Below are 27,711 nucleotides of genomic sequence, written 5' to 3'. Positions count from 1 at the left end.
CTACTGCAGGGCTGTTTTCTCCTTGTTATTTTTACTTTTTCTTCTAATTTTGTTATTTTATTTTTTCCTAGGGATACCAGAGACGCATTTGACCTCTCTGCTCTCCCGGGGTTGAGCTGCGCCAGTGCCAACTTATCTGCACTGCTGCCTCCCCCACAGAAGCAATAGGAGGATCTGGGCAGCAATGGCTCCCCTACATCCCGCCAGCTAGGGGGTCGCCCGCACGCCAAGCCCCTCTTCCAGCTTCCTGCCACTGCGGTGCCAGTGGCTGAAGGGGCGACCCTGCTGGAAAGGACTGAGGGTGAAGACGTCGCACGGTGAGATGGCTATTCCAGCCCATACCCCGTCCCTATCTGCAGCATCTACCCCTCTGGGTAAGGGGGGCACCTGTGGTCGCTCATTCTGAGCGCTCATCTGCAGGACAATGCAGCACAGCAGCATCCTCAGCACCCCCACGCTTTCCCCCCCCACACTGCTATCTTTCTCCCCCCCCCCTCCCCTCATCGGGGCTGACTCCATTTTTCTCTTCTCTCTCTCCCCCTTCCCGCCGAGAACGGGGGGCGGGGCTTAGCGGTCCCGGCAGGGGGCGGGGCTTCCGCGCGTCATTTTGGGGGCGGAGCTACGTTCTCCTTCACAGGAGACATTTCAAGCGCTGGAGGGGGCGGAGCTTGTTCCCCGCACTTTCTGCTGAGGTTTCCCGCGCTTCCTCACTCCTGACAGGAAGCTGGGACACGGTGGGGGACTCTAACCTCCTGTGTACATCGCTCGGCTTCTGTGGGCGCTCTCTGCTGCTCACTGCTGTTCACTGCTTCTCTGCTGCTGCTGATCTGGGCCATCTCCTGACGTTCTTCTGAGGCACTGGTAGGACAGTTAACCCTCTCCTAACCCTCCTGGTCATAGCTGCTATAACCCTTTGTGGTCTCTATATTAGAGTACAACCACACTTCAGCATGTCAGATCCCACAGGTGCCCCCAAACCCTGGTACCATGCCTGTACCGCCTGTAAGGAACTTTTTCCGCGTGGGCAATCTGAGCCGCATTGCCTTGCATGTCAGGCCCCGGTGCAGGGCCCGCTTCCCGCTGCGCCCCCCGGTGCCTCTGAACCCCCTGACTGGGCTAGGTCTCTGTCTCAGGCGGTGGAAAGCCTTACACACGTAGTGGGCCGTCTCGTGGATAGACCGCCTCTCCCGCAGGCTGCCACAATCCCTGTCGCACCCGCTGGGACTACCGTTTCTGCCGCCCCCACTGGTTCCCTGCCTCCCAGCGAATCTTCCAGGGCCCGGCATACTCAGAAACGTTCAAGGGTTGAGCGCACATCTTCTCCAGATGCTTCGCTCTCTCCGCCATGCGTGCGAGCTCAGTCAAGTCTATCCTCTCAAAGGGATACGCTTTCTGAGGGAGAACTGGCGGATTCGGACGTGGACATGGACTCAGAGCTTCCGTCCAAATTGGCGTCCGCGGTGGGGCATCTTGTCACTAGCATCCGTGATACCTTTCACGCAAGTCCCAGCCTGCACGGGCTCCCACAGGCCAGCAGCCCTCTGCCTGAAGGTGCGCCCCCACCCACCCGGGTGGGGGGCCGCCTTCTCCTATTCAGGAACGTATGGCGGGCCCATGTGGAACTCACTCTGGAGACCCTGACGCGGTTCGGTTGGATTATCAACCACCCCAAATCTTCCCTTACCCCCTCCAGACGGCTGATCTTCCTGGGGATGCTCCTGGATACAGAGTTGGCGGAGGTCCGCCTTCCGTCGGACAAGCGTCTGGCCCTTCGCGGGTCGGTTCGCAGTCTCCTCCGTCATCACCGCCCTTCCCTCAGATCCAGCATGCGGTTGTTGGGAAAGATGGTTGCCTGTTTCGAAGCGGTGCCGTTCGCACAATTCCGATCCCGCACCTTTCAGAGGGCAATTCTGTCGGCCTGGGACAAATCACTGAGGAGTCTGGACAGGACCTTTCTTCTGCCTCCCCTGGCTCGAGCTTCCCTCGGCTGGTGGTTGCATATCCCTCTAAGGGGGAAGTCCTTCCTTCCACTGAACTGGCTGGTGATTACCACAGATGCCAGCTTACGGGGGTGGGGGTGGGGTTTTCCCTCCCCGGTCCGTCCAGGGCGTTTGGTCTCTATCGGAGTCCAGACTTCCAATCAATATTCTGGAACTGAGGGCGATTCTTCTGTCCCTCAGACACTGGACCCATCTGCTGAGGGCCACCCTGTTCGGATCCAATCGGACAATGCCACGGCTGTGGCATACATAAACCATCAGGGAGGCACTCGCAGCGCTGCAGCGATGCAAGAGGTGACCCTCATTCTCCTCTGGGCGGAGACGCACGTGCCGGCCTTATCTGCGATTTACATCCCGGGGGTGGACAACTGGGCGGCGGATTTCCTCAGCCGGTCCACCATCGACCCGGGAGAATGGTCCCTGCACCCAGAGGTGTTCGAAGCCCTTTGTCTTCGCTGGGGTCGCCCCGACGTGGACCTCATGGCCTCCAAATTCAACCACAAGGTCCCCCTATACCTGGCCAGGGCACGGGACCCGAAGGCATACGGCGCCGACGCGCTCGTCCTTCCGTGGCGCGAATTCTCCCTTCTGTACGTCTTTCCTCCTTTTCCCCTCCTGCCACGGGTTCTTCGGAGGATCGCGGCAGAGGGCGTCCCCGCGATTCTAATCGCCCCGGATTGGCCCCGCCGGTCTTGGTACGCCGACCTAATGTTGCTGTTGGCAGACGCACCGTGGCCACTGCCCTCCAGGGAAGACCTTCTCTCTCAGGGACCGATCTTCCACGAGCATTTAGGCTCGCTACGTTTGACGGCGTGGCTATTGAGACCGCCGTCTTAACGCGACGGGGTTTCTCCGCGGACGTAGTCCGCACCATGATCCGGGCTCGTAAGCCCGTATCCTCTAGGATCTACTATCGGGTTTGGAGGTCCTATCTGGGGTTCTGTGAGTCCCGGAGCATCCCACCTCTCCGGTTTTCTCTTCCCACAATCCTGTCCTTCCTCCAGTCGGGTCTGGACCTGGGGCTGTGCCTCAGTTCTCTGAAGGGTCAGATTTCGGCGCTGTCTATTCTTCTCCAGCGTCCCCTGGCCCCTCTAGGGCCAATTAAGACCTTTTTACAAGGGGTGGCTCACTCTGTTCCGCCGTACCGCCCTCCAGTTCCTTCCTGGGACCTGAATGTGGTGCTCTCGGCGCTCCAATCAGCCCCCTTCGAGCCTTTACGGGAGGTCTCCCTTCGCCTTCTGTCCTGCAAGGTCATCTTTCTTGTGGCCGTCACGTCTCTCCGACGGGTGTCGGAGTTAGCGGCTCTTTCTTGCTCCGAACCTTTCCTGATCTTCCACCAGGATAAGGTTGTGCTTCGGCCTGTCCCGACTTTCCTGCCAAAGGTGGTCTCCGCCTTTCACATCAATGAGGACATCGTCCTTCCGTCGCTCTGTCCCTCTCCTTCCCACCCCAGAGAACGGGAACTGCACCGTCTGGATGTGGTCAGGGCGTTGAGGATTTACTTGGAGGTCACCGGGTCCTTTCGGCGCACGGACTCCCTGTTTGTGGTTCCGGAGGGTTCGCGCAAAGGGTTGGCGGTCTCCAAGGTGGCTATTGCCCTTTTCATTAAACTGGCGGTGTCTGAGGCTTATCGAGCCAAGGGCAGACCTCCGCCTTTTGGCGTCACTGCTCATTCCACCAGAGCAGTCGGAGCTTCCTGGGCGCAGAGGCATCGGGCCTCGGCTGAACAGTTGTGCAAAGCAGCCACTTGGTCCTCTCTGCACACTTTCACAAAGTTCTATAGGGTGCATACGCATGCATCAGCGGATGCTGCGTTGGGCCGCCTGGTTTTGCAGGCAGCGGTTTCCTGATGCTCTGGTGGTGTTCCGCCTTGGGTTTGTGGTCCCTCCCTTCTTGGACTGCTCTTGAACGTCCCAAGGTCTGTGTCCCCCAAGGAAAATGGGCGAGAAAAGGAGATTTTTGTATAACTTACCAGTTAAATCTCTTTCTCGCTCTTCCTTGGGGGACACAGCACCCACCCTTCTGTGTTTGGTTACAGGGTTATGGTCTGGCGCCCCGTTGGGTTGCTGGCTGGTTGTTTCCGTTATTGGTTGTTATCCTTTCACTACTTGGACACGCAACTGGTAGCCTCTATCTCCAGGCTGAGGGTATAGCTGATGGAGGAGGGGCTTAACAGTTTTACTTAGTGTCACGCCTCCTAGGGAGCTGAGCTATACCCAAGGTCTGTGTCCCCCAAGGAAGAGCGAGAAAGAGATTTAACTGGTAAGTTATACAAAAATCTCCTTTTTGCAGGACTAGAGCCACTTGTATAAGTGAAGGGAATGGAGGGTCAATAGTTCAAGACTGAAGCTGTAAACCATGGATGTCAAACTCATGGCCCTCCAGATGTTGCAAAACTACAACTCCCATCATTCCCTGATAGCTGTAGTATGCCCAGGCATGATGGGAGTTGTAGTTTTGCAACAGCTGGAGGGCCACGAGTTTGACATCCCTGTTGTAAACCATTGGAAAAACTGCTGTCATTCAGCTAAGGCTATAAAACGTGTAAACTCAGAATGTTATCTTAAACTTTAAACATGACTATGGGATTCTTCTAGGGAAATCATGTTTTAAAATAAATGTCCCTTCTTGGATCCTCGCACTGCCCAATCTTCAGCAGAAGATCAGCACACAAAGGAGAAGGCAGCAGCTTCTGCCCAACTGCCTCTCTGTGCTAGAAGAGCTTAGAAGAACTTCTTTCTTTCCTTCAAGGAATGTATAAAATACATTCGCATATTAAATACAGAGGAGTCGGAGTCGGGGAGTCTGAGTCGGAGCATTTATCTACCGACTCCACAGCCCTGGTCACGTGACACAAACGAATCCTCGATGCCTATTTTTTTGTGTCGAATTACTCAATTTAATCGAGTACTCATTGCAGCCCTAATCTGGTCCTTGGCCAAGAAAATGGCTGCAGCACTGAAACAGCTGATTGTGGGGGTGCTGAGAGTCAGACCCCCACCGAATAGATATTGATTGATCTAGAGGTTAGAAAATTAAACTGCAAGCCCTTTAAGTTAGCCATGGGCAGTCTAATTCCTGTATATTATTCTAGTCAGTCTGCGCTTTAGGCTACATGCACACGACCGCTGTGTGTTTTGCAGTCTGCAAATTGCGGATCCGCAAAACACAGATGGCGTCCGTGTGCGTTCTGAAAATTTTGGAACGGCATGGACAGCCAGATATAACTGCCTATTATTGTCCGTTTTGTGGACAAGAATAGGACAGGTTATATATTTTTTGCGGACCACGGAACGGAGCAACGGATGCGGACAGCACACGGAGTGCCCCATTGAAGTGAATGGGTCCGCATCCAAGACGCAAAAACTGCGGCTCGGATGCGGACAAAAACAACGGTCGTGTGCATGAGGCCTAAATATCTGAAACAAGGTATAAACCACTAAATAGGTATATTAAATACTGTATTGTTTCAGTTCTGATTTGGGGCGGATTTACTAATCCTAAGATATAGACAATGTAACGTTAAGCAGCCTAAATATGTGCTGAATTTATCAAAATGGCTCATGTTTAATGCATTTTGTGCATCTTTAAACGGTTTTGTTAAAGTTTAAACCACCTATTGGTATGTGAAGAAAAAAGGGGGAGTGAGCACTCGCCACACTTGGACCATAGGATATTGTGATCAATTAAATATTTATTAGGGCCTTGTTGAATCCAATAATATTCACATAAAATTATGACATACACATCAAATGATACCATTCACAACCACTAAAATACAATTGGTACCAATAAATAAATACTAATCAGGGTTGAAGCACCCGATATTGATGCCACAGTCCTCTGGATATAAATGTTGCAATAGATTGTGCAAAATCCACTCTTGGTACTTATAGTACCACAAACCGCATCCGAGTGTCCAAGCAAGGGCCGCCTTGTATACTTAGATTACCGCAAACCACTGATCAGATACCAGTGTCCCACAAATAGCCCCACCGGGTCACGTTGTATATGCTGGTATAATTAGTGAACTTAAAAGTCCTTCCGTGGGTGTTTGCAGCAGACAATAGGGCCGCTCAAAGTAATAGAGCTGCTACGTGCACAATTCGGTGGTGTAAATTCCTACCTGGTTCTAAACTTTAAATTTCAATATACCACAATCCAGCAATGCAATAGTCACATTGGTAGAATAAACGCAATTGAATTGAAAAACCGCAACCGCATCAAAACCGCAATGGCGGAATTAAACTCAATTAATCCAGGATCCGGAGTTTGTGGAATACCTAATGGACTATAAAAGGTGGAGAGGTATGAGTGGCGCTTTAACCACTGAGGAAGGGGTGCAGACACCGAAACGTGTCTGGTGAGAGGAAGAAAAGCGCCCACCTAACCTATTGGATCTTCATGGCATGGCCATGCGATAAAAAGGAGAAAAACTTTCTAACCTTAACCACTTAAGGACCACAGGTTTATACCCCCCTAGTGACCAGGCCCTTTTTTACAAATCGGCACTTCACAACTTTAGCGGTTTATTGCTCGGTCATGCAACTTACCACCCAAATGAATTTTACCTCCTTTTCTTCTCACTAATAGAGCTTTCATTTGGTGGTATTTCATTGCCGCTGACATTTTTACTTTTTTTGTTATTAATCGAAATTTAACGATTTTTTTGCAAAAAAATGACATTTTTCACTTTCAGCTGTAAAATTTTGCAAAAAAAACGACATCCATATATAAATTTTTCGCCAAATTTATTGTTCTACATGTCTTTGATAAAAAAAAAAAGTTTGGGCAAAAAAAAAAATGGTTTGGGTAAAAGTTATAGCATTTACAAACTATGGTACAAAAATGTGAATTTCCGCTTTTTGAAGCAGCTCTGACTTTCTGAGCACCTGTCATGTTTCCTGAGGTTCTACAATGCCCAGACAGTAGAAAACCCCCACAAATGACCCCATTTCGGAAAGTAGACACCCTAAGGTATTCGCTGATGGGCACAGTGAGTTCATAGAACTTTTTATTTTTTGTCACAAGTTAGCGGAAAATGATGATGATTTTATTTTTTTTATTTTTTCTTACAAAGTCTCATATTCCACTAACTTGCGACAAAAAATAAAAAATTCTAAAAACTTGCCATGCCCCTCACGGAATACCTTGGGGTGTCTTCTTTCCAAAATGGGGTCACTTGTGGGGTAGTTATACTGCCCTGGCAATTTAGGGGCCCAAATGTGTGAGAAGAACTTTGCAATCAAAATGTGTAAAAAATGACCGGTGAAATCCAAAAGGTGCACTTTGGAATATGTGCCCCTTTGCCCACCTTGGCAGCAAAAAAGTGTGACACATCTGGTATCGCCGTACTCAGGAGAAGTTGGGGAATGTGTTTTGGGGTGTCATTTTACATATACCCATGCTGGGTGAGAAAAATATCTTGGTCAAATGCCAACTTTGTATAAAAAAATGGGAAAAGTTGTCTTTTGCCAAGATATTTCTCTCACCCAGCATGGGTATATGTAAAATGACACCCCAAAACACATTCCCCAACTTCTCCTGAGTACAGCGATACCAGATGTGTCACACTTTTTTGCTGCCAAGGTGGGCAAAGGGGCACATATTCCAAAGTGCACCTTTCGGATTTCACCGGCCATTTTTTACACATTTTGATTGCAAGGTACTTCTCACACATTTGGGCCCCTAAATTGCCAGGGCAGTATAACTACGCCACAAGTGACCCCATTTTGGAAAGAAGACACCCCAAGGTATTCCGTGAGGGGCATGGCGAGTTCCTAGAATTTTTTATTTTTTGTCGCAAGTTAGTGGAATATGAGACTTTGTAAGGAAAAAAGAAAAAAAAAGAAAAATCATCATTTTCCGCTAACTTGTGACAAAAAATTAAAAATTCTAGGAACTCGCCATGCCCCTCACGGAATACCTTGGGGTGTCTTCTTTCCAAAATGGGGTCACTTGTGGCGTAGTTATACTGCCCTGGCAATTTAGGGGCCCAAATGTGTGAGAAGTACTTTGCAATCAAAATGTGTAAAAAATGGCCGGTGAAATCCGAAAGGTGCACTTTGGAATGTGTGCCCCTTTGCCCACCTTGGCATCAAAAAAGTGTGACACATCTGGTATCGCCGTACTCAGGAGAAGTTGGGGAATGTGTTTTGGGGTGTCATTTTACATATACCCATGCTGGGTGAGAGAAATATCTTGGCAAAAGACAACTTTTCCCATTTTTTTTTTATACAAAGTTGGCATTTGACCAAGATATTTATCTCACCCAGCATGGGTATATGTAAAATGACACCCCAAAACACATTCCCCAACTTCTCCTGAGTGCGGCGATACCACATGTGTGACACTTTTTTGCAGCCTAGATGCGCAAAGGGGCCCAAATTCCTTTTAGGAGGGCATTTTTAGACATTTGGATCCCAGACTTCTTCTCACACTTTCGGGCCCCTAAAAAGCCAGGGCAGTATAAATACCCCACATGTGACCCCACTTTGGAAAGAAGACACCCCAAGGTATTCAATGAGGGGCCTGGCGAGTTCCTAGAATTTTTTATTTTTTTTGCATAAGTTAGCGGATATTGATTTTTTTTTTGTTTTTTTCTCACAAAGTCTCACTTTCCGCTAACTTAGGACAAAAATTTCAATCTTTCATGGACTCAATATGCCCCTCACGGAATACCTTGGGGTGTCTTCTTTCCGAAATGGGGTCACATGTGGGGTATTTATACTGCCCTGGCTTTTTAGGGGCCCTAAAGCGTGAGAAGAAGTCTGGAATATAAATGTCTAAAAATGTTTACGCATTTGGATTCCGTGAGGGGTATGGTGAGTTCATGTGAGATTTTATTTTTTGACACAAGTTAGTGGAATATGAGACTTTGTAAGAAAAAACAAAAACAAACAAAAAATTTCCGCTAACTTGTGCCAAAAAAAATGTCTGAATGGAGCCTTACCAGGGGGGGGGGGGGGGTGATCAATGACAGGGGGGTGATCAATGACAGGGGGGTGATCAATGACAGGGGGGTGATCACCCATATAGACTCCCTGATCACCCCCCTGTCACTGATCACCCCCCCTGTAAGGCTCCATTCAGACATCCGCATGATTTTTTACGGATCCATGGATACATGTATCGGATCCACAGAACGCATGCGGACGTCTGAATGGAGCCTTACAGGGGGGTTATCAATGACAGGGGGTGATCAGGGTGATCACCCCCCTGTCACTGATCACCCCCCCTGTAAGGCTCCATTCAGACATCCGCATGATTTTTTACGGATCCATGGATACATGTATCGGATCCACAAAACGCATGCGGACGTCTGAATGGAGCCTTACAGGGGGGTTATCAATGACAGGGGGTGATCAGGGTAATCAGGGTGATCACCCCCCTGTCACTGATCACCCCCCCTGTAAGACTCCATTCAGACATCCGCATGATTTTTTACGGATCCATGGATACATGTATCGGATCCACAAAACGCATGCGGACGTCTGAATGGAGCCTTACAGGGGGGTTATCAATGACAGGGGGTGATCAGGGTAATCAGGGTGATCACCCCCCTGTCACTGATCACCCCCCCTGTAAGGCTCCATTCAGACATCCGCATGATTTTTTACGGATCCATGGATACATGGATCGGATCCACAAAACGCATGCGGACGTCTGAATGGAGCCTTACAGGGGGGTTATAAATGACAGGGGTGATCAGGGTAATCAGGGTGATCACCCCCCTGTCACTGATCACCCCCCCTGTAAGGCTCCATTCAGACATCCGCATGATTTTTTACGGATCCATGGATACATGGATCGGATCCACAAAACGCATGCGGACGTCTGAATGGAGCCTTACAGGGGGGTTATCAATGACAGGGGGTGATCAGGGTAATCACCCCCCTGTCACTGATCACCCCCCTGTAAGGCTCCATTCAGACATCCGCATGATTTTTTACGGATCCATGGATACATGGATCAGATCCACAAAACGCATGCTGACGTCTGAATGGAGCCTTACAGGGGGGTTATCAATGACAGGGGGTGATCAGGGTAATCAGGGTGATCACCCCCCTGTCACTGATCACCCCCCCCTGTAAGGCTCCATTCAGACATCCGCATGATTTTTTACGGATCCATGGATACATGGATCGGATCCACAAAACGCATGCGGACGTCTGAATGGAGCCTTACAGGGGGGTTATCAATGACAGGGGGGTGATCAGGGAGTGTATATGGGTGATCACCCGCCTGTCATTGATCACCCCCTGTAAGGCTCCATTCAGACGTCCGCATGTGTTTTGCGGATCCGATCCATGTATCCGTGGATCCGTAAAAATCATACGGACGTCTGAACGGAGCCTGACAGGGGGGTGATCAATGACAGGGCGGTGATCAATGACAGGGGGGTGATCAGGGAGTTTATATGGGGTGATCATGGGTGATCAGGGGTTTATAAGGGGTTAATAAGTGACGGGGGGGGGGGGGGTGTAGTGTAGTGTAGTGTGGTGTTTGGTGCGACTGTACTGACCTACCTGAGTCCTCTGGTGGTCGATCCTAACAAAAGGGACCACCAGAGGACCAGGTAGGAGGTATATTAGACGCTGTTATGAAAACAGCGTCTAATATACCTGTTAGGGGTTAAAAAATTCGGATCTCCAGCCTGCCAGCGAGCGATCGCCGCTGGCAGGCTGGAGATCCACTCGCTTACCTTCCGTTCCTGTGAGCGCGCGCGCCTGTGTGCGCGCGTTCACAGGAAATCTCGCGTCTCGCGAGATGACGCCTATTGGCGTTAGTGTGACCTGGGAGAGCCGCCGCGATGACGCCTTTCGGCGTTAGCGTGGCGGCAAGCGGTTAAGGACCGCTACAATATTGAGCTTTGGACGCTACGAATAAGGTACTATCCCTGCCTGCCTAGTCCCGCGATAGTGTGACGTCACTAGTACGAGACGGTCGACGCGAGACGCCGAAGCAGCCGGCGCAGCTCACCTCTCGTGGAGGATCTTGAGACGCACCAGCGGGAGCTGACAAGAGGAACCAGGTAGGAATTTACACCACCGAATTGTGCACGTAGCAGCTCTATTACTTTGAGCGGCCCTATTGTCTGCTGCAAACACCCACGGAAGGACTTTTAAGTTCACTAATTATACCAGCATATACAACGTGACCCGGTGGGGCTATTTGTGGGACACTGGTATCTGATCAGTGGTTTGCGGTAATCTAAGTATACAAGGCGGCCCTTGCGTGGACACTCTGATGCGGTTTGTGGTACTATAAGTACCAAGAGTGGATTTTGCACAATCTATTGCAACATTTATATCCAGAGGACTGTGGCATCAATATCGGGTGCTTCAACCCGATTAGTATTTATTTATTGGTACCAATTGTATTTTAGTGGTTGTGAATGGTATAATTTGATGTGTATGTCATAATCTTATGTGAATATTATTGGATTCAACTAGGTCCTAATAAATATTTCATTGATCACAATATCCTATGGTCCAAGTGTGGTGAGTGCTCACTCCCCCTTTTTTCTTCATATTGCACATTTTTTTGGGTCGGGCACCCAAGTCAAGTTAGTAGCACCCGGCATGGCCACTAGGTGTGAGCCAACCACTTATTTATATTTCCACCTATTGGTATGTGCATGTTGGGAGGAACCTTGCCCCTTTTCCCATTAAAACCATACTTATTTCCCATTATCCACGCCTCCTTGGCATGTAAGACAAAGAAGTGTACATAACATATAACTGTGGTGCAAATCATGTGTCAGTTTTTTTTTTTTTTTTTGCTCAAATTAAAACAAACTTGGCACATTTCGTTTAGTAAATTTTCCTCCGGTGTGTTTTTCCATTTGTGGCTGAAGGTGCGCTATGACACTTTCTAAGCTGAGGTTTTTAAAGTCATGTCTGAGTAAAGAAGATAATTTGAAATTGCTACTTCATAAGTGAGACTATTCCACTTGGAATACTGTATTTTTCGCTTTATAAGGCTTTCACACTAGCGTTTTCACTGGATCTGGCATGGTTCAGCAAAAACGCTTCCGTTACTGATAATACAATCATCTGCATCTGTTATAAACTGATCCGGTTGTATTATCTTTAACATAGCCAAGACGGATCCGTCATGAACTCCATTGAAAGTCAATGGGGGACGGATCCATTTTCAATTTGTGACAGAGAAAACTAATCAGTCCCCATTGACTTGCATTGGGGGTCATGCTGGATCCGTCTTGCTCCGCATCCCAGGATGGAAAACGAACTACAACATGTTGTGGTTTGGTCTGCGGTATGGGAACGCAACTAAACAAAACGGAATGCATTTTTGTGCATTCCGTTCTGTTCAGTTTTGTCCCCATTGACAATGAATGGGGACAAAACTGAAGCATTTTTTTTTTCTGGTATTGAGCCCCTATGACGGATCTCAATACCGGAAAACTAAAATGTTAGTGTGAAAGTAGCCTTAGACGCACCCCAGGGTTAAGAGGAGGAAAATAAGAAACAAATATTTTTCATCAGGACATCAGATCAGACCCCCATAAATATCAGGACATCAGATCAGACCCCCATGTCAGAATTCCATCAGACCTCAGATCAGCCCACATTGTCAGACCCCATCAGACCTCAGATCAGCCCTCAATGTTAGACCCCATCATACCTCAGATCAGATTAAAATAAAAACCTCCTTTTACCTGTCCTGCGCCACAGCCCCTCTTCACCTCCGGCAGAAGTCACGCTCCCCTGTCTTTCCGGCCTGCACTGCTCTGTCACCTGACTGCGTGCAGCGTCAGGTCATAGTGCGCGCACTACATCCTGACGCTGTACGCAGTCTGGACAGTGAAGTGCCGGCCCCAGGAAGGAAGACCAGAGAGGGTGAGTACCACAAGCGCTTGCGGCGCTTCACTCCCTGCTCCCGGCACCTAATTCGTATTCGCCTTATAAGACGAAGGGCCATTTTCCCCCAATTTTGTGGCAAAAAAAGTGTCTTATAAAGCGAAAAATATGGTATATAAATGTCTAAGACGTTTGTCATTTTTCTACAGCAGTAGCAAATGTGTGTAATGAATCCATTCGCCTGCTACTTTGTCTAACAAGACGTGCTATATGTAGGAAACTAGTATAGGTTTGAAATGTATAAGCTGTTGTCCCAGGAGTTGTAAGTCATAATTTTAGGTCTGTTTGCAATTTGTATTTTTTGCAGACCTATTGACTTCAATGCGTCCACGGTCCGCATTTTGCAGAAAAGTAAAGGATATGTTCTGTCTCTTGCGGAACAAACATATACCGGTAGGTGCAGAAAGCACATGGATGACTTGAAGTCAATGAGTCTGCAAAAACATGTGGACGTCAAATGGACATGTATATAAGGCTTAAATATAAAATGAAGATTTATGTTGCTGAAGAAAATAGTTATAGTTATAGAATCCTATTTAAAATGCTAAAATTAATCTCTTAGTAATTGCTGGATTGACTGTACGGCATAGGATACTAAACAAGTCGGCATGAGACACAATGTAAGTCAATGGTGCTGGATCAGTTTTTTCAGACACATAAAAAACGGATCCGCCACCCATTGACTTACAATGAGTTTAGTGTTCATTTTGTTCATGTTTTAGATAACACAACCAGATCTGTTCTGAACAGATGCAGCTGGTTGTATTATTGAACTGATGCGTTTTTGCTGGTTCCCTAACGGATCCATCAAAAACGCATATGTGAAAGTAGCCTTATTACGTCCTTATATACCTTTATGCTTATTATACTGTGTATTCTAACAGAATTTGTAACACTATTACTCATGTTCTGTTTACAGAATCTTAAAACCAAAAGCTGACGATTCAGGAGAATATCAATGTGTATTTACTTTTGCTGGTTCTCCACCTGTCAACGCTACTATTGAAGTGAAAGGTTAGTATCCATTCAGAGTAAAAACTAGTTGCAATCTGGTATGTTTGAATGTGGAAATTTACCTGTGGTTATCAGTGACTGAAGAAATAGGGTATTAAAGGGGTTGTTCTGCCATATATAGGTGACCTATTGTCAGGATATGTAATCAATATCTGATCAGCTAGGGTCCGGCACGCCCACTGATTGGCTGTTTACAGAGGAGGCGGTGCTACATGCAAGCACTGCTTCCTGTTCATTACACTATGCGTTGTCTCTTCAAGTGAATGGAGCGAGTACTTGTCATTACACTGCACTTCCGAGACAACGTGCAGTGTAATGTAGAGAAAGCAGACCTCTTAAAACAGCTGATTTAGGGGAGGGGGTGGCTTGCTGGGCAGGACAACCCCTTTAATATTGGTCAGTTTATTACAAAAGTACTTTTAAGTGCTTTTTAGGCTATGGCTCATGTGATTGACAGCATAGGATATAAAGGTGCCACTAAGAAGATATTTTTCTGCTTTTAAGATAAGGCTACTTTCACATCTGCGTTCTTGCTAAGCATCTCAGGGCACACTCAAAACTGCTTTTGTGCGTCATGGGAATGCAATGAAACGGAACAGAATGCATTCTGGTGCACTCTGTTCCCTTCAGTTCAGTCCCCATTGACAATGAATGGGGACAAAACTAAAGTGTTTTCCCCCCACTATTGAGATCCTATGACGATCTCAATAGCAGAAGGGGAAAGCGCAGGTGTAAAAGTAGCCTAAGAAATAAACCATAAAATTTTATTCGATGGGGCCAGGGGCTATTTATAGCATAGTATTCGGTATATTGGGCAGACTAGATGGGCCAAATGGTTCTTATCTGCCGACACATTCTATGTTTCTCTGCTGTCTGGACTTGCTGAGAGAGCCTGTAAATGTGGGTTCTCCTACACACACACAGACTGGTTGATAGTTGTTCCTGTACAGGCTATACAGGGGTAATGAGATCACATCAAATACTGTCATATTGCATGATTATATTTGGCTTCTGATTATGTTTCTGATTTTATTTTTCAGCTGCTCCAGAAATCACTGGGCACAAAAAGAGCGAAAACAAGAATGAGGGACAAGAAGCTGTTATGTATTGTAAATGTGTAGGATATCCTCACCCAGAATGGACTTGGCACAAATTGGTTGATGATGTGTTATTAGTAAGTACACGCTTATATTAACATATATTTTATTTTTAGATGTGTTGCATCCAGGAAAAAAATTGCATGTTTTTAACATGTAAATGTTCAGAACACAGTACTCCAGTATTACATTCTGCTTAATTCTCATATTGCTTCAGGTTTCAAAAAGCTGAATTATGGGTATGGCCATAAGGGACGTATACACTACAGATTTGTGTGCTGCGAATCCACAGACTTTTACATGCAAAGTGGATGAGGGTTTAAGAAATCTGTAGCGTATGTTGACGTGTAGTGCAGATTTTTAAACTGTGCGGTATGTCAGTTTATGCTGCGGATATCCACTGCAGATTTCACATTTTGCGAAGCATAGGGTGAAATCTGCAGTGAAATTTCCCCACGGCAAAAAAAACAGCAAAATCTGCTGTGGAAATTCTACTATGTTGTAGCTGAATCGCTGATCAGTCATATGAGTGGGATGTTGGCTGTATCATACAACTGACGCCTACAAGTCATAGCTCCTATGCGCACACAATCACGAAGAAAAATAGTACAGTGGTTTGCAGGAGCAACTCGCACATTATGCCACAGGACAGAAAGGATGGTCTATTAGGGACTTAATAGATTGGAGTCCCCTGTTCATGATTCTTATATTATTTTCAAAAACCTTTCTTGTTCTGCATTACACAGACAGTAAATTATACGGGTTGTCTCACGTCAGCAAATATCATGTAGAGAAAGTTAATACAAGCCACTTACTATTGTATTGTGATTGTCCATATTGTCTCCTTTGCTGGTTTCATTCATTTTTCCTTACACTGCTCGCTTCAGGCAATTTATGGCCTCCATTGCAGTGCTAATACAAGGTGGCCAGGATGGGAGCTGCTGTCCATGCGTGCCTATGCGCACTCCCTTGGTCCCAGCCACCAGATAGACCAGCATTGGCACGACTACCACTGCTGGATTGCAGGGTGGTCATAACCCCTGGATTTAAGCAGTATATAATTCAGTGAAAAAAAAATTAATGAAACCAGCATAGGAGGCAATATGGACAACCACAATACATTAGTAAGTGCCTTGTATTAACTTTCTCTAACATGATAAATGCCATTTGCTGAAGTGACACAACCCCTTTAACTCTAATTGGCATGTAATCCCCTATGGTGGCACTGCCTGAAAACTGAACATTTACTGCAAGATTTCCCCAAGGATTACAGCTGACCACTAGGGTTTTTTTGGACCCTTTTAGTAAGTAGGGATGGTATTATAGTGTTAGTACTTGTAAAAGAAGTAAGAGAGTCTGTGCTGTACAGTTGAGGTTTTCTGACCGACACAATAAAGGGCACAAGCAATCATAAAGACACTGTATTAGGTATTTATCATAAATACAGTATTAGGGAGGAAGTATTTTTTTATACCTTTTAACTTCAGCTTCATGCCAGCGATTGGGGCAGAAAAATGGAATATTGGAACTTTCCTAGCTAACAGCCTTATTGCTCCGGCCAAATTAGTACCAAAGTTGTGCTTTTACAACAATGAAAAAGGAAGGCAAGCATAAGCATTTTTTTTTTATTTTAAACGTGAAAGTGACTGTGTCATTAGTCTATGCTTCCCTATGTAAAGTCAGTATATTATGGGGATAAGTTTGCTCTCCTATTAGCCAGAAAAAAAGGTACTACAAATCCTGCTGTTTGGCCGATAGGAGTGATCAGAGAATACATAGTTCATAGGCTTAAAAAAGACACAGGTCCATCAATTTCAACCATTGATATTGTGATATTGATCAACAATTGATATAGTAATTCTAAACTTCAGTGCCTTTTTGCTATTAAAGGGAACCTGTCATCAACGTTATGCTGCCCATACTAACAGCAGCATAAAGCAGAAAAAGGTGAGTTGATTTCAGCGGGCTGTGATTTAGAAGTAAGTGGTTGCTGAGAACCAACATCACAATCCTTGCAGACTGGGCCTGGAAAAGAGTCCTGGCCACCTGAGGAGTCCTGGTTATCCATGAATTCCTGCTCTCCTGCCCACCTGCTGATGACTGACAGGCTTCTACCTAGTTTTCTCCCTTTTTCTCTAGGAGAGAACTGCCAATCATCAGCAGACGGGTGAGAGAGCAGGAGGTTAGGAATAACCAGGACTCTTCTCAACTAGATTTTACTCCTCTTAAGGCCTGGGCAGCAATGAATATGATGCTAGTTCTCAGAAACCACTTACTATTAGATCATGAGTGACACACCGCTGAAATCAGCATTTCTGTCACTATTTTAAGCTGTCCTAATACATCTGACCATGTTTTAAATACCGACATAGAATCTGCCATTACTACATGTTGTGGTGGGGCATTCCACAGTTTGACTACTCTAATTGTAAACCACCCTTTCCTGCATAAGGAATCTCCTGGTCCTTTGTAAATTCCTTGGAATTAATAAATCATGTGGCAGTTCTTTGTATTTGACCACACATGTATTTATAATATATATTCCCAAATACCTTTAATTAGTTATAATGGCTTGTTTTGTCTATGGAGCAATGATTAGGAGAAACAGAATGGCCGCCGTCCTGTTAGTACACACAAAACCTGTCCTAATCACACAGCCAGACAAGTTATTTCACAACACTTAGAGAAAGAGATCCCGACTACAGTTTAATATGATATTTAGTTGAATCTTTGTGGAAATGGAGTTTATCAGGAGGCATGAAGTACAGAGGATAGAGCGTACAGACTGTGGTAATGGAGACTGCACACAAGTGCTGCTGCTTATTATCCACATCTGCTCATGAACTCCATTCCTACAGCGATTCAGTTTAAGATCTTATCTGTATTCGGGATACTTATCCCTGACAAGTAGAGAGGAGGATGGGGCAGCTCTTTACCTCAGTGTTGTGAAGTAACTTGTCCTGCTGTGTGATTAGGACAGGTTTTATGTGTACTAATGGGGCAGCGGCCATTTTGTTTCTTCTAATGATTGCTCCCTAGACAAAACCAGCCATTATAACTAATATAAGGTATTTGGGAATATATTTATAATGACGTAATATTTAAGAATTTTAATTTTCTTAATTCCTGGGAAACCCCTTAAAGGGGTTAATGAGCTTCTTACAGTTTACTAGTAAGAGGTATTCCATTATTATTGAAAACTCACAGCAGGTTCTGCATATTGCAGGATTAATAAAAGCACTGGTGTGTTCATGCATGTCATTCTCAGCATGGTCACCTTCACTGGTTGCTAGGCAGTGGTCCCATCGGTTTAGGGCACTCCTAAACCATTTCTATAGAGTGTTTCATTGGGGAATACTGGTCTGGTGATATATTTTTATTTGTGGTATCTAAATGCTGCTTTTGTAACTTTGCAGGAAGTAAATAATGAGAGTGGACGAATCTTTATCGCTAACAAAGGTAACTACACTGAATTGAAAATCATTAGCCTGGACATCGTTAAAGACCCTGGAGAATACCAGTGTAATGCTACCAATTCTGTTGGCTCTGTAAAAAGTACCACCATCTTGCGTGTACGCAGTACCTTGGCTCCATTGTGGCCTTTCCTTGGCATTCTGGCAGAGATAATCATCTTGGCGGTCATTATTGTGGTGTATGAAAAGCGCAAAAGACCAGACGAAGTGCCAGACGGTAAGAACAGGATAAGGGATATGTGTACTTATTTTCTATATATCTAAACACCTGATTGAAATCAAATAAATATTTCTCTGTATTAGGTTCCTGACCTTCTGCCTGTATCTTATAGGCTGAACTAAATTTACAATTTGAGATATTGGGGAGATTAATCAAAATGCGACAAAAAAATTGTATACATCACATTTATTAAGTGTTTTAGACCCCCCCACACACACTACTTGTGTGACAAGGGGTATATGTTGTCTACCAATAAGAGGCATGGCTTAAGATATGGCAGATTTACTAATCCAGTAGAGGGTGTAAACTGAAACCAGCTGTCTAGACCACACCACAGGGGCTCAGGCTGGGGATGATAGATGTGGTGCAAGGATATACAGGTCTTTCTCACTTTATGCCAGCTATTGGTTGGCATACTTTGAGACAGAATTTTATGACAGAATTGTGGCACAGTTTTTCGCTCAAAATGTCAATCTTAGGAGTTGTCCTGCATGTATCGTGGATTTTTTTTACTAATTTTTTTGTCAAAAGCAGAGGTTTTCCAAAATGCATGGTATAATGAATGGGTGTTACAAATCCCCATTCACCAAAATCCAAAGTGCAGTAATGTAAAAGGTGACACAGAGACAAAAAATTGTGGACAAGATTAGGCATTTTCTATTATAGTGCCGGCGATGTGCGGTCCGCAAATTGCGGAGTGCACATTGCCAGTGTCCATGTTTTGCGGATCCGCAGAACACTTACGGACGTGTAAATGGACCCTTATTCAATTCTCTTTAGGGCTCATGCACATGACCACACGTATGTATTTTGCGATCCACAAAAAATACGAATGACGTCCATGTACATTCCGTATTTTGCGGAACGGAATAGCTGGCCCCTAATAGAACAGTCCCATCCTTGTCCGTAATGTGGACAATAATAGAAAATGTTCTATTCTTTTGCGGAACGGATATACGGAAACAGAATGCACACTGACCCATTGAAATGAATGGTTCCGCATACGGTCCGCAGAAAAAACGCAACGGACACTGAAGGCAAATACGTTCGTGTGCATGAGCAATTAGACTCACAATATTTTTTTATTGTATGTGGTTTATTAAAGAATCTTTATTTTTTAATAATAACAATGTCACTCAATCTCAATGTCAAATTTCTTCCCCTTCTCCTGGTGTATTTGGTAAGTGTAAGCTGTATATGCATTTAAGTAACAAGTTTCTACATAGATTGCACACCTTTCATGTTGTCTAAGGTTTGTATAAAATGATGTCTGAGCCATGGTGCCGTCTTGCTGTGTGCATGAAATGCACTACTGATGCCTGCATGCTAATATCTTACGATCATCTTAGGATTCGGGCAGTTTGCAAGTTTATAATCAACTCTCTACAGACATGTACAATACAGTCTTTCTGTGCTGCTGTTCAGTAATTCAGCAGTGCATTTCATACACCCCAGCATTTTCTGGCTCGGCTTTGCTTTTTTTTTTTTACCCAGGTTTACATATGGTGCATCTCGTATAGATTATACTTTACTAAGTTTTTAAGCCAAAGCTTATATTACTCAGTATGTAGGATGCAGTGAGCTATGCTGCTCAAATGTGCCTGTTTAGTCCAAGAGCAAACTAGGCCACTGCATGATAGAAGTGTTCAAGGCCAACCATATCCTTGTGTTCTGAATATAAAGGAAAAAAAATCTTAAACTAGAGTACATTAGGTTACAAAATCTATGACTTAATTACCATATTATCTGTTGTATAGACTTATTGGGATGGGAGGCATGCTAAACTGATGAGTTTTTTTTATTGTAAATTACTTTTGGGTGAACTTTATTATCAATATATTTAATCAAACTGTTGACCGTGAAGATAAATACAGAGGACTTTGCTTCTTTGTATGATATACTTTTGCTTTTTTTCACCCCTCTGGTATAGCTAGGTCCACATAATCAAGGGTGGTCATTTACGGAGTCATCATTTTCTGGATGTTAACCAGAGGCCTGAACTCTTCAGCTTTATTATCTATATATAGATAATGTGTGTGCATGGGTGTGAGTGTGTTGGGGATTTACCTTCAAATGGACGTTTCCATCATGATGCACTGTAGTTCGTCCTGTCTAGTGGGAATTCAGTGCATCCTGCTGGTCAGAGTGAGCATTGCCTGTTATAAACCTGCCCTTCCTTTCACCATTGCTTTCTATCCACTTCACATTTTGCTTGCCTCTTCTCTCAGCAGCACAGATCGAACTGGGCACTTTGTCTTTTTATTTTCTATCCAATTTAATTTTCTTTACTTTGTTGGTCGGGAGGGGGAAATCCAGGGAGGCAGCTTCTCTAATTATACTTGTCGGTTACTGTGACTTTTTTTTTCCCCCCTTCAATTGCATCAAACCTTAAATATTATGGTGGTAAGTGCGAGTTCTGCATGCTTTTCCAATTTGTCTAATCTCGCTTCCGTTGTTGGGATTGCTCAAGCCCATGATGTTAACACGGAGTTTTCCCTCATCCACTCTCACGACTAATTTTCAGTTTGTTTTGGTTTCTTGTTTGTTTTTACCTTGCTTTAGTTTGAAGGAAGACCATTTTTTGTTATAATGTTACTTACTCCCACCACTTTCCTAACACATTTTTGAACAGGGTACATTGTACCAAGGTCTGTTCTGCTGTTGGCATGGGTTTTGGGTGTACAATTTCTATCAATACTGTAGCTTCACACAGATAAATCTTGCTCAACCCATCTTGGCAGGTCCTTGGATGTCACTCGTTAAGCTAAAACCTATCCCTTTGTGGCTGAATAATTTCAGATATATCTATATATTGGGTCAGAGCTCAGTTTTTTTTCAATCACCTGATAACCTGCACTCTATCTGCCTCTCTCCTGGGAAACCTATGTACTTTGGGGGAAGTGGGGGGGGGGGGGGGGTAAATAAATGGGGTAACACGTGACTACAGGATTTGCTTATAGTCTGTAACATGAAGACTCATAGGTTGCATAGGAGCTGTATACTGAATGATAAAATATTGTCATCCAGATTATTTGTAAGTTTAAAAAAGTTTTTTTTAGATGCATTGGATCCATAACCTACTGCTTGCAAAAATGCAACCAATTTGGAGTATTATATCGGGAAAAAAAACTCTGACTGTTTTAAATATATAATCTATTTAGATTGGCTGGATGGTAGTGATAAACAGCCTATATCTGCTGTCCGCTGAATATACACAGCAGTGTTAAATGTGGTGTTTTTTTTTTTTGTTTTTTCACTTGAAATATCTTGGAATCATTTTTATTTTATTTTTTTAATCATACTCTACTGTTACACCACACTTTAATATAAAAATCTCTGTATTTTAATACAGAAAATTCAATATAGATATGTTTGCTTTACGTGGAATGGGCATTTTATGTTCCCCACTACCCCCTTGTTTTTGCTTCCTTCCTTAGTGAACAAGGTGGGGAGGGTTCCATAAAGATTAGTGGTTTCATTCACTCCTAATGCAGCTTACGTAAAAAATAATTTTGCATTGTTATCTTATTTAAAGCTTTTTTTTGAAGGTTCCTGATATTGATTACCTATCTTCAGGATAGGTTTCCAATATCCGATTAATGGGGATCTGACACCCTGAACCCCCCATTGTTCAAATGTTGCTGTAGCTACTGACAAAGGAAATACCAGAACAGAGGCAGAAGCGCAACTTCACTTCAGTGGGAGGTGAGTTGCAGTAACCCAGCATGGCCACTTATTTTGAAATGGAACTCTGCTTCTGGCTTTTCAGTAGGTGGGGAACAGCTGATATTTGGGAGTGCAGGGTTACAGACAACCACAGGTGGGATACTGATGACCTATCTTGAGGAAAGTTCATCAGTATCGGGAGCCTGGAAAAACGTTTTAAATGACTGCTGTCAAAGAATATATTGTGACATTCATAAATATTCATATGTAAACGTGCCTACCTTTTTGTTGAAGGACAGTTCCAGTCAAATCTCCCAGTATGAAGTAATGCTTAGCTTTGATTCAGTCCACTATTTTACCCTTGTCCAGTCAGCAGTATTTTTGTGATCAGTGCAAACAAAAAAGTTAAAAATTACAAGGCTCTGTATCTTGAGAATTAGCTTTTCTTTTTAATTACTACCTAGTCAAGATGGATAGCTTTTCTAGTGTAATTTCACTTGGCAGTGCTGTACAGTAAACTGCCTATAATTATATTATATGAAACCTGTTGAATGAGAACACCACCCATATTCTACCCAGTTTAAATGCTGGTAATTTGGATGCACATTTTTGTTGCGTTTATATAAAAAATGCTGCATGTTAAAACTGGAGTTCAAATTTTTCTGGCAGACTGGAAAATACAATTGTGACTGGTTTCTGTAAACACATGCTTTTAATTTTCGTTTTTATTTAATATCCCTATGATGAGGGCAAGGCTGGAGTGCAACCTCATTTCACATTTTTCACTTACACTAAGGGGTCTGCTAAAAAAAACTTTTGATGAGGTGTTGTTTTTTTCAGCATTTTTGCTTTTTAAATGTATATCTATGAATGTTACATATGGTTAGGATATATATATATATATATATATATATATTTTTTTTTTTTTAGTTTTTAGGAACTAAGACACTGCTAGCCTAGAAGCACTAGATGTCGCTAGAGAATGCTTTTAGATATACAGCAAAACTTAGAAGGTGATGCCAAGTAGTGAATAAACATAGCTGGGATTCTAACCCTCTGCTGTCTCTAACATTGATAGAAGAAAATGTTTACTTACTAGTGGATGCACTGGTGTTGCATTAGTGTGTGTGCGTGTGTGTGCCTGTTTTTGTTTAGGGAATTGGTTGCTGTGTCTCAGGCCCTCTGTGTAAATGTAGCTCTTGTGAGTTAATTCAGCACGCTGTAGTCCTATTCAGTCTGACTTTTCTGTCCCATTTCAAAATGCATTTTAACAGTTTACCAGATGTCTGTGGACAAAGGCTTGTCGACTGTTTGTGCACATTTCTTATTTATTTTGCTTTGATATTTTTTTTTCTCCCCCCAGAAGCCTTTTTTTTTTTTTTCTTTTTGACTACCTGTTGACTTGTTCATGTGTTGGCAGCAGGTAGAAAGGAAGTAATATAGGTCATGTGATCATATTACTCCCTGTTTGTGCTCATGCAGGTACCAACACTTGTTTCAGAGATTGTACCTTCTCTCCATCTTTTTGCTTCATGTGCACTAGTCTCCTTGTGGAATCCTGCTGTTCATTTTTTCTTAAAGACTTCAGTGAACACTCCCTTGCTTTTCAATATCCCAGATGTCTGCAGTGTATAGATGGTCACTTGAAATTGATTCTTAAACAAATATTGTAAAATAAATAATAATTCTTAGAAACATCCAAATAATTTGTCAATTGCTGAAGAATGCGTGAAACGGGTCTAAGGGCCTAAAAAAAATAAAAGTAGCTGAAGTCTGACGGGGATTACTTCCAGTTATCTCATCATAGTGTTAGGAAAAGCAGTTTAGCATCTAATAAGTCACTTATTTCTATAAAAATGAATGCCCGGATCAGGGAGGACATACTCATCACTGATCACAGACACACCCATTACCCCCCCCCCCCCCCCCCCCCCCAACTGTAAGAAAACAACCAGCAGGATTTTACAACTGAAATGTTGGGTTTGTCTTCCCATTAAATTTACTCAGTGAACCACTGGAACTAGGGGACAAGATGATTTCAATAAATCACAACAATCTGTCCACTACAGTTGCAGTCCTTCATGGCCTATCAGCCTTAAGCTTCATTGTAAAGAACATATCCAGTCATTTACAATAACAAGACGCCTTAAGATGCAAGTGACTGTGAAGCGTCCGCACAGAATGAACCTCAGTCACTCCACTAACAAATGTGTAAATATGATTGTGCTTTTTACTGATGTAACTTTTTCTTTTTGGTTTCCTTCCCTTCTCACAATGTCTTGGATGTTCTGTGCAGACGATGAACCAGCTGGACCTATGTAAGTAAAAGTTCTGCGTACGTAAAACACCCGGTTCTCACTCCTTTTCATGTTTATCCATTGCATTACTTTTCCTTCCAGTACAGTATGCTTACATGTTAAAATATTATTATGAATAAATGTATAACTGGCTGTTACCAGTTGGGGAGGGGGTGTCCTTTCATATGTGACATCCAATCAATGCTATCAGTGGGCAAGGACGCACCCAATTGAAAGAATAATAGAGAAATGGCACAATGTAGAGTCAAAAGAATAAATGCTCCAGAATTGTCATTTCATGCAGAATATAATTACTAAAACGGACAGGTCAGGACTTCTATAACGTGTTAAATTACTCTATAGAAATCTCTGCTCTCATTGCTTAGACTTCAGCCATCTCATACAAGGTAGGATGTCGATCACTGAGTTGAGACCAACGACTGGACTAAGCATGTGCAGTGATTCCGGTCAATGTGAACAAGCTAACTAAATATTTTTACGCAGTTGTATATCTGCTCAGCTCATCCTACTCTTTAACAAGATACTGGCAAATCAGACTGCATATGTAATGCGACAGGTTCCTATTATAGTCTATAGTTCAATAGAACACACTACATGCAAAGCGTTTTTGGTATTTTTTTTTTACAAAATGAGGCAATACACTGGAATATATGGTGTTATTTATTGCCCTTTTCCCTCTATAGACTTTTCTATAGGTAGGAGTTGCCCAAAAGAGAATTTTTTTTTTCTCGTATGGCTCAACGTTTCTTGGAGGTAAGCGGTGCTCACCTCATTGATTCCCTCCCACTGCTCCGGTTCAGACACTTGGTGGGTCACAGCTGGCCTCTACCTCACTGGCAGACATGGGTCACTGTTGAGGCCAGTGATTCGCTGAGTCATTGCATTTACTGTGTGTCGAGACTAGACTAGGAAATAGAGACCACCAACATGCATCCCGAGTGTCCGAATGGGAGCAGGAGGTAAATATTGCTTCTCTGAGCCCTTTTGGGAGATTTTTTTTTCCATGGTTGATAACCTCTACAATAAGTATTCAGTGGGAGTGTTGTAAATGCTGCTGTCCATAGCAACTTCTGTCTGACTTTTCATATTTAATATTAAAGGATAACTGTCACATTTAGACCCCAATTTCTATTTTCATATATGTAGTTACTAATAACATGATATTCCAGAATCAGTTACTATTAGACTGACTTACCCCATATTTAATAAGCTTCAGCCCTTAGCAACCAGTCTGCATAAAAATGCAATTTCACTATTCAGTTAAGATGGCAGCCACTGCCCTCACCCTGAGGCTAATCCCGCCTGCCCTCACTAGCCAGTAACAATAGCCCCCCAAAAGTGTCAGTAACCACAGCCCTCCCCCTAAAGGGTTAATCTCCTGCAGCACAAAGGGGTCCTTTTACCACATGTTGCTTTCATTTATACACTGAGCAGACGGCAGATCTCCCTTCCCTGCGCTGCTCCAACTCTGCTTTCTCCAGCTCTGCTGAGTGAGGGAACGTCTGCCAAGCGCAGGGACAGGGAGAAGTGCACACAGCCCGGGCACTGTTATCAGCTGCTGGGGAGGACCTGGCTTTAATCATTTACTTACAGTCCCTGGCTGTCAATAATGTGTCCCTGCACGTTGCGTGCTTCTGCGTCCTCCGTCCTTCAACAGATAGACGGACCATGCCTAGCAACCCTATTTTAAGCACAGGTAAAAGTAGGCAGTACAGGGAACAAAAATGTGGAATTAAGGGGTAATTGAACACACAGTGAAAAGTTGAAATAGGGCCACCAAGGAGATAACATGTATAGCTTGGAAGAAAGACGAGACAGAGGGGATATGATAGAAATTTTTAAATACATAAAGGGAATCAACAAGGTAAAAGAGGAGAGAATATTTAAAAGAAGAAAAACTGCTACAAGAGGACATAGTTTTAAATTAGCGGGGCAAAGGTTTAAAAGTAGTATCAGGAAGTATTACTTTACTGAGAGAGTAGTGGATGCATGGAATAGCCTTCCTGCAGAAGTGGCAGCTGCAAATACAGTGGAGGAGTTTAAGCATGCATGGGATAGGCATAAGGCCATCCTTCATATAAGATAGGGCCAGGGGCTATCCATAGTACTTAGTATATTTGGCAGACTAGATTGGCCAAATGGTTCTTATCTGCCGACACATTCTATGTTTCTATATTAATCACCACAATCCAATACTCAAAAAAAAATAAAAAAAAATAAAAATGACAGTTATCCTTTAAAGGGGTTAGCCACTTCAACATATGTTAAGACCAGCCATAAAGATGCAACTTTTTTCAGTAGAGGAAGCTAAAAGACTTATTTGGTTGCATGCTGTACATCTGCAGCCAGGGAACATGGCTGAGCTAGGGAACATGGCATCAGTAATAAAGTAAAATGGTGCTGAACTTAATAAAGAATATATTGGTAAGTTGCAGAAATTCATTTTTCACAAACTTTAAAAAGCTATGTATTTTACTCATTTTGGCTTAAAATAATTTTTTATTTGGTCTTTATTCAAAATATTGCGCCATTCTGTCACAAAGGGTTAACTGTTTTTCTAGTTGTGTGAATCATGACCGCCGAATTGGGTGCATCACATACAGGCGATGGCAAACACAATACTTATTAGACTTTTATAGATTTTACTAAAGCTGTGGCACAACCAAAAGCACAAGCGGACACCCTATGTAGGATTTAAACTGGCCACAGCTTTATTGAATAATAACGCATAACTCCGAAAACGATATGCCTAGATCGACAAATTAGAAAAAATAAATAAAAAAGAATGATTTTTAGCTCAAAATACAATGCACTTGTGGTGGGCTAACATGGGGATCAGTATACAGAGGGGACTGGTGACGTGTGACAACTGTCAGCTCACTTCTGTCCATAGGATAGGACTTCATATAGAAGAGGCTCTGTAAATTGCTGCCTCAGGCCTATTGCCAAAGGTGTACATAGCCTTTAAGATTAGCTATAAAATGGCCAGCCACTTTAAATCTGCTTGTTTATTATGGATGCAACATTTTTGCATGTC

At 43.8% G+C, this 27,711-nt stretch overlaps 1 protein-coding gene across 2 annotated transcripts in view; it reads left to right on the top strand.

Moving 5' to 3' along the window:
* Positions 1–27,711, top strand: part of NPTN (neuroplastin) — an 81,582-nt gene that overhangs the window by 49,387 nt on the left and 4,484 nt on the right. Inside the window, exons 4-7 of one of the 2 annotated variants that reach the window (XM_044279842.1) lie at positions 13,806–13,900; positions 14,941–15,074; positions 18,414–18,687; positions 24,665–24,674. In XM_044279842.1, the coding sequence (XP_044135777.1) occupies positions 13,806–13,900; positions 14,941–15,074; positions 18,414–18,687; positions 24,665–24,674 (513 nt within the window). Of the gene's footprint in view, positions 1–13,805; positions 13,901–14,940; positions 15,075–18,413; positions 18,688–24,652; positions 24,675–27,711 lie in introns of both variants that reach the window. The other variant, XM_044279840.1, reaches the window with a different exon arrangement.

The sequence above is a fragment of the Bufo gargarizans genome, chromosome 2, assembly GCF_014858855.1.
Source record: "Bufo gargarizans isolate SCDJY-AF-19 chromosome 2, ASM1485885v1, whole genome shotgun sequence".
NCBI lineage: Eukaryota > Metazoa > Chordata > Amphibia > Anura > Bufonidae > Bufo > Bufo gargarizans.
Note: the sequence above shows the minus strand (reverse complement) of the source record. Positions and strands in the feature narration are given on the sequence as shown.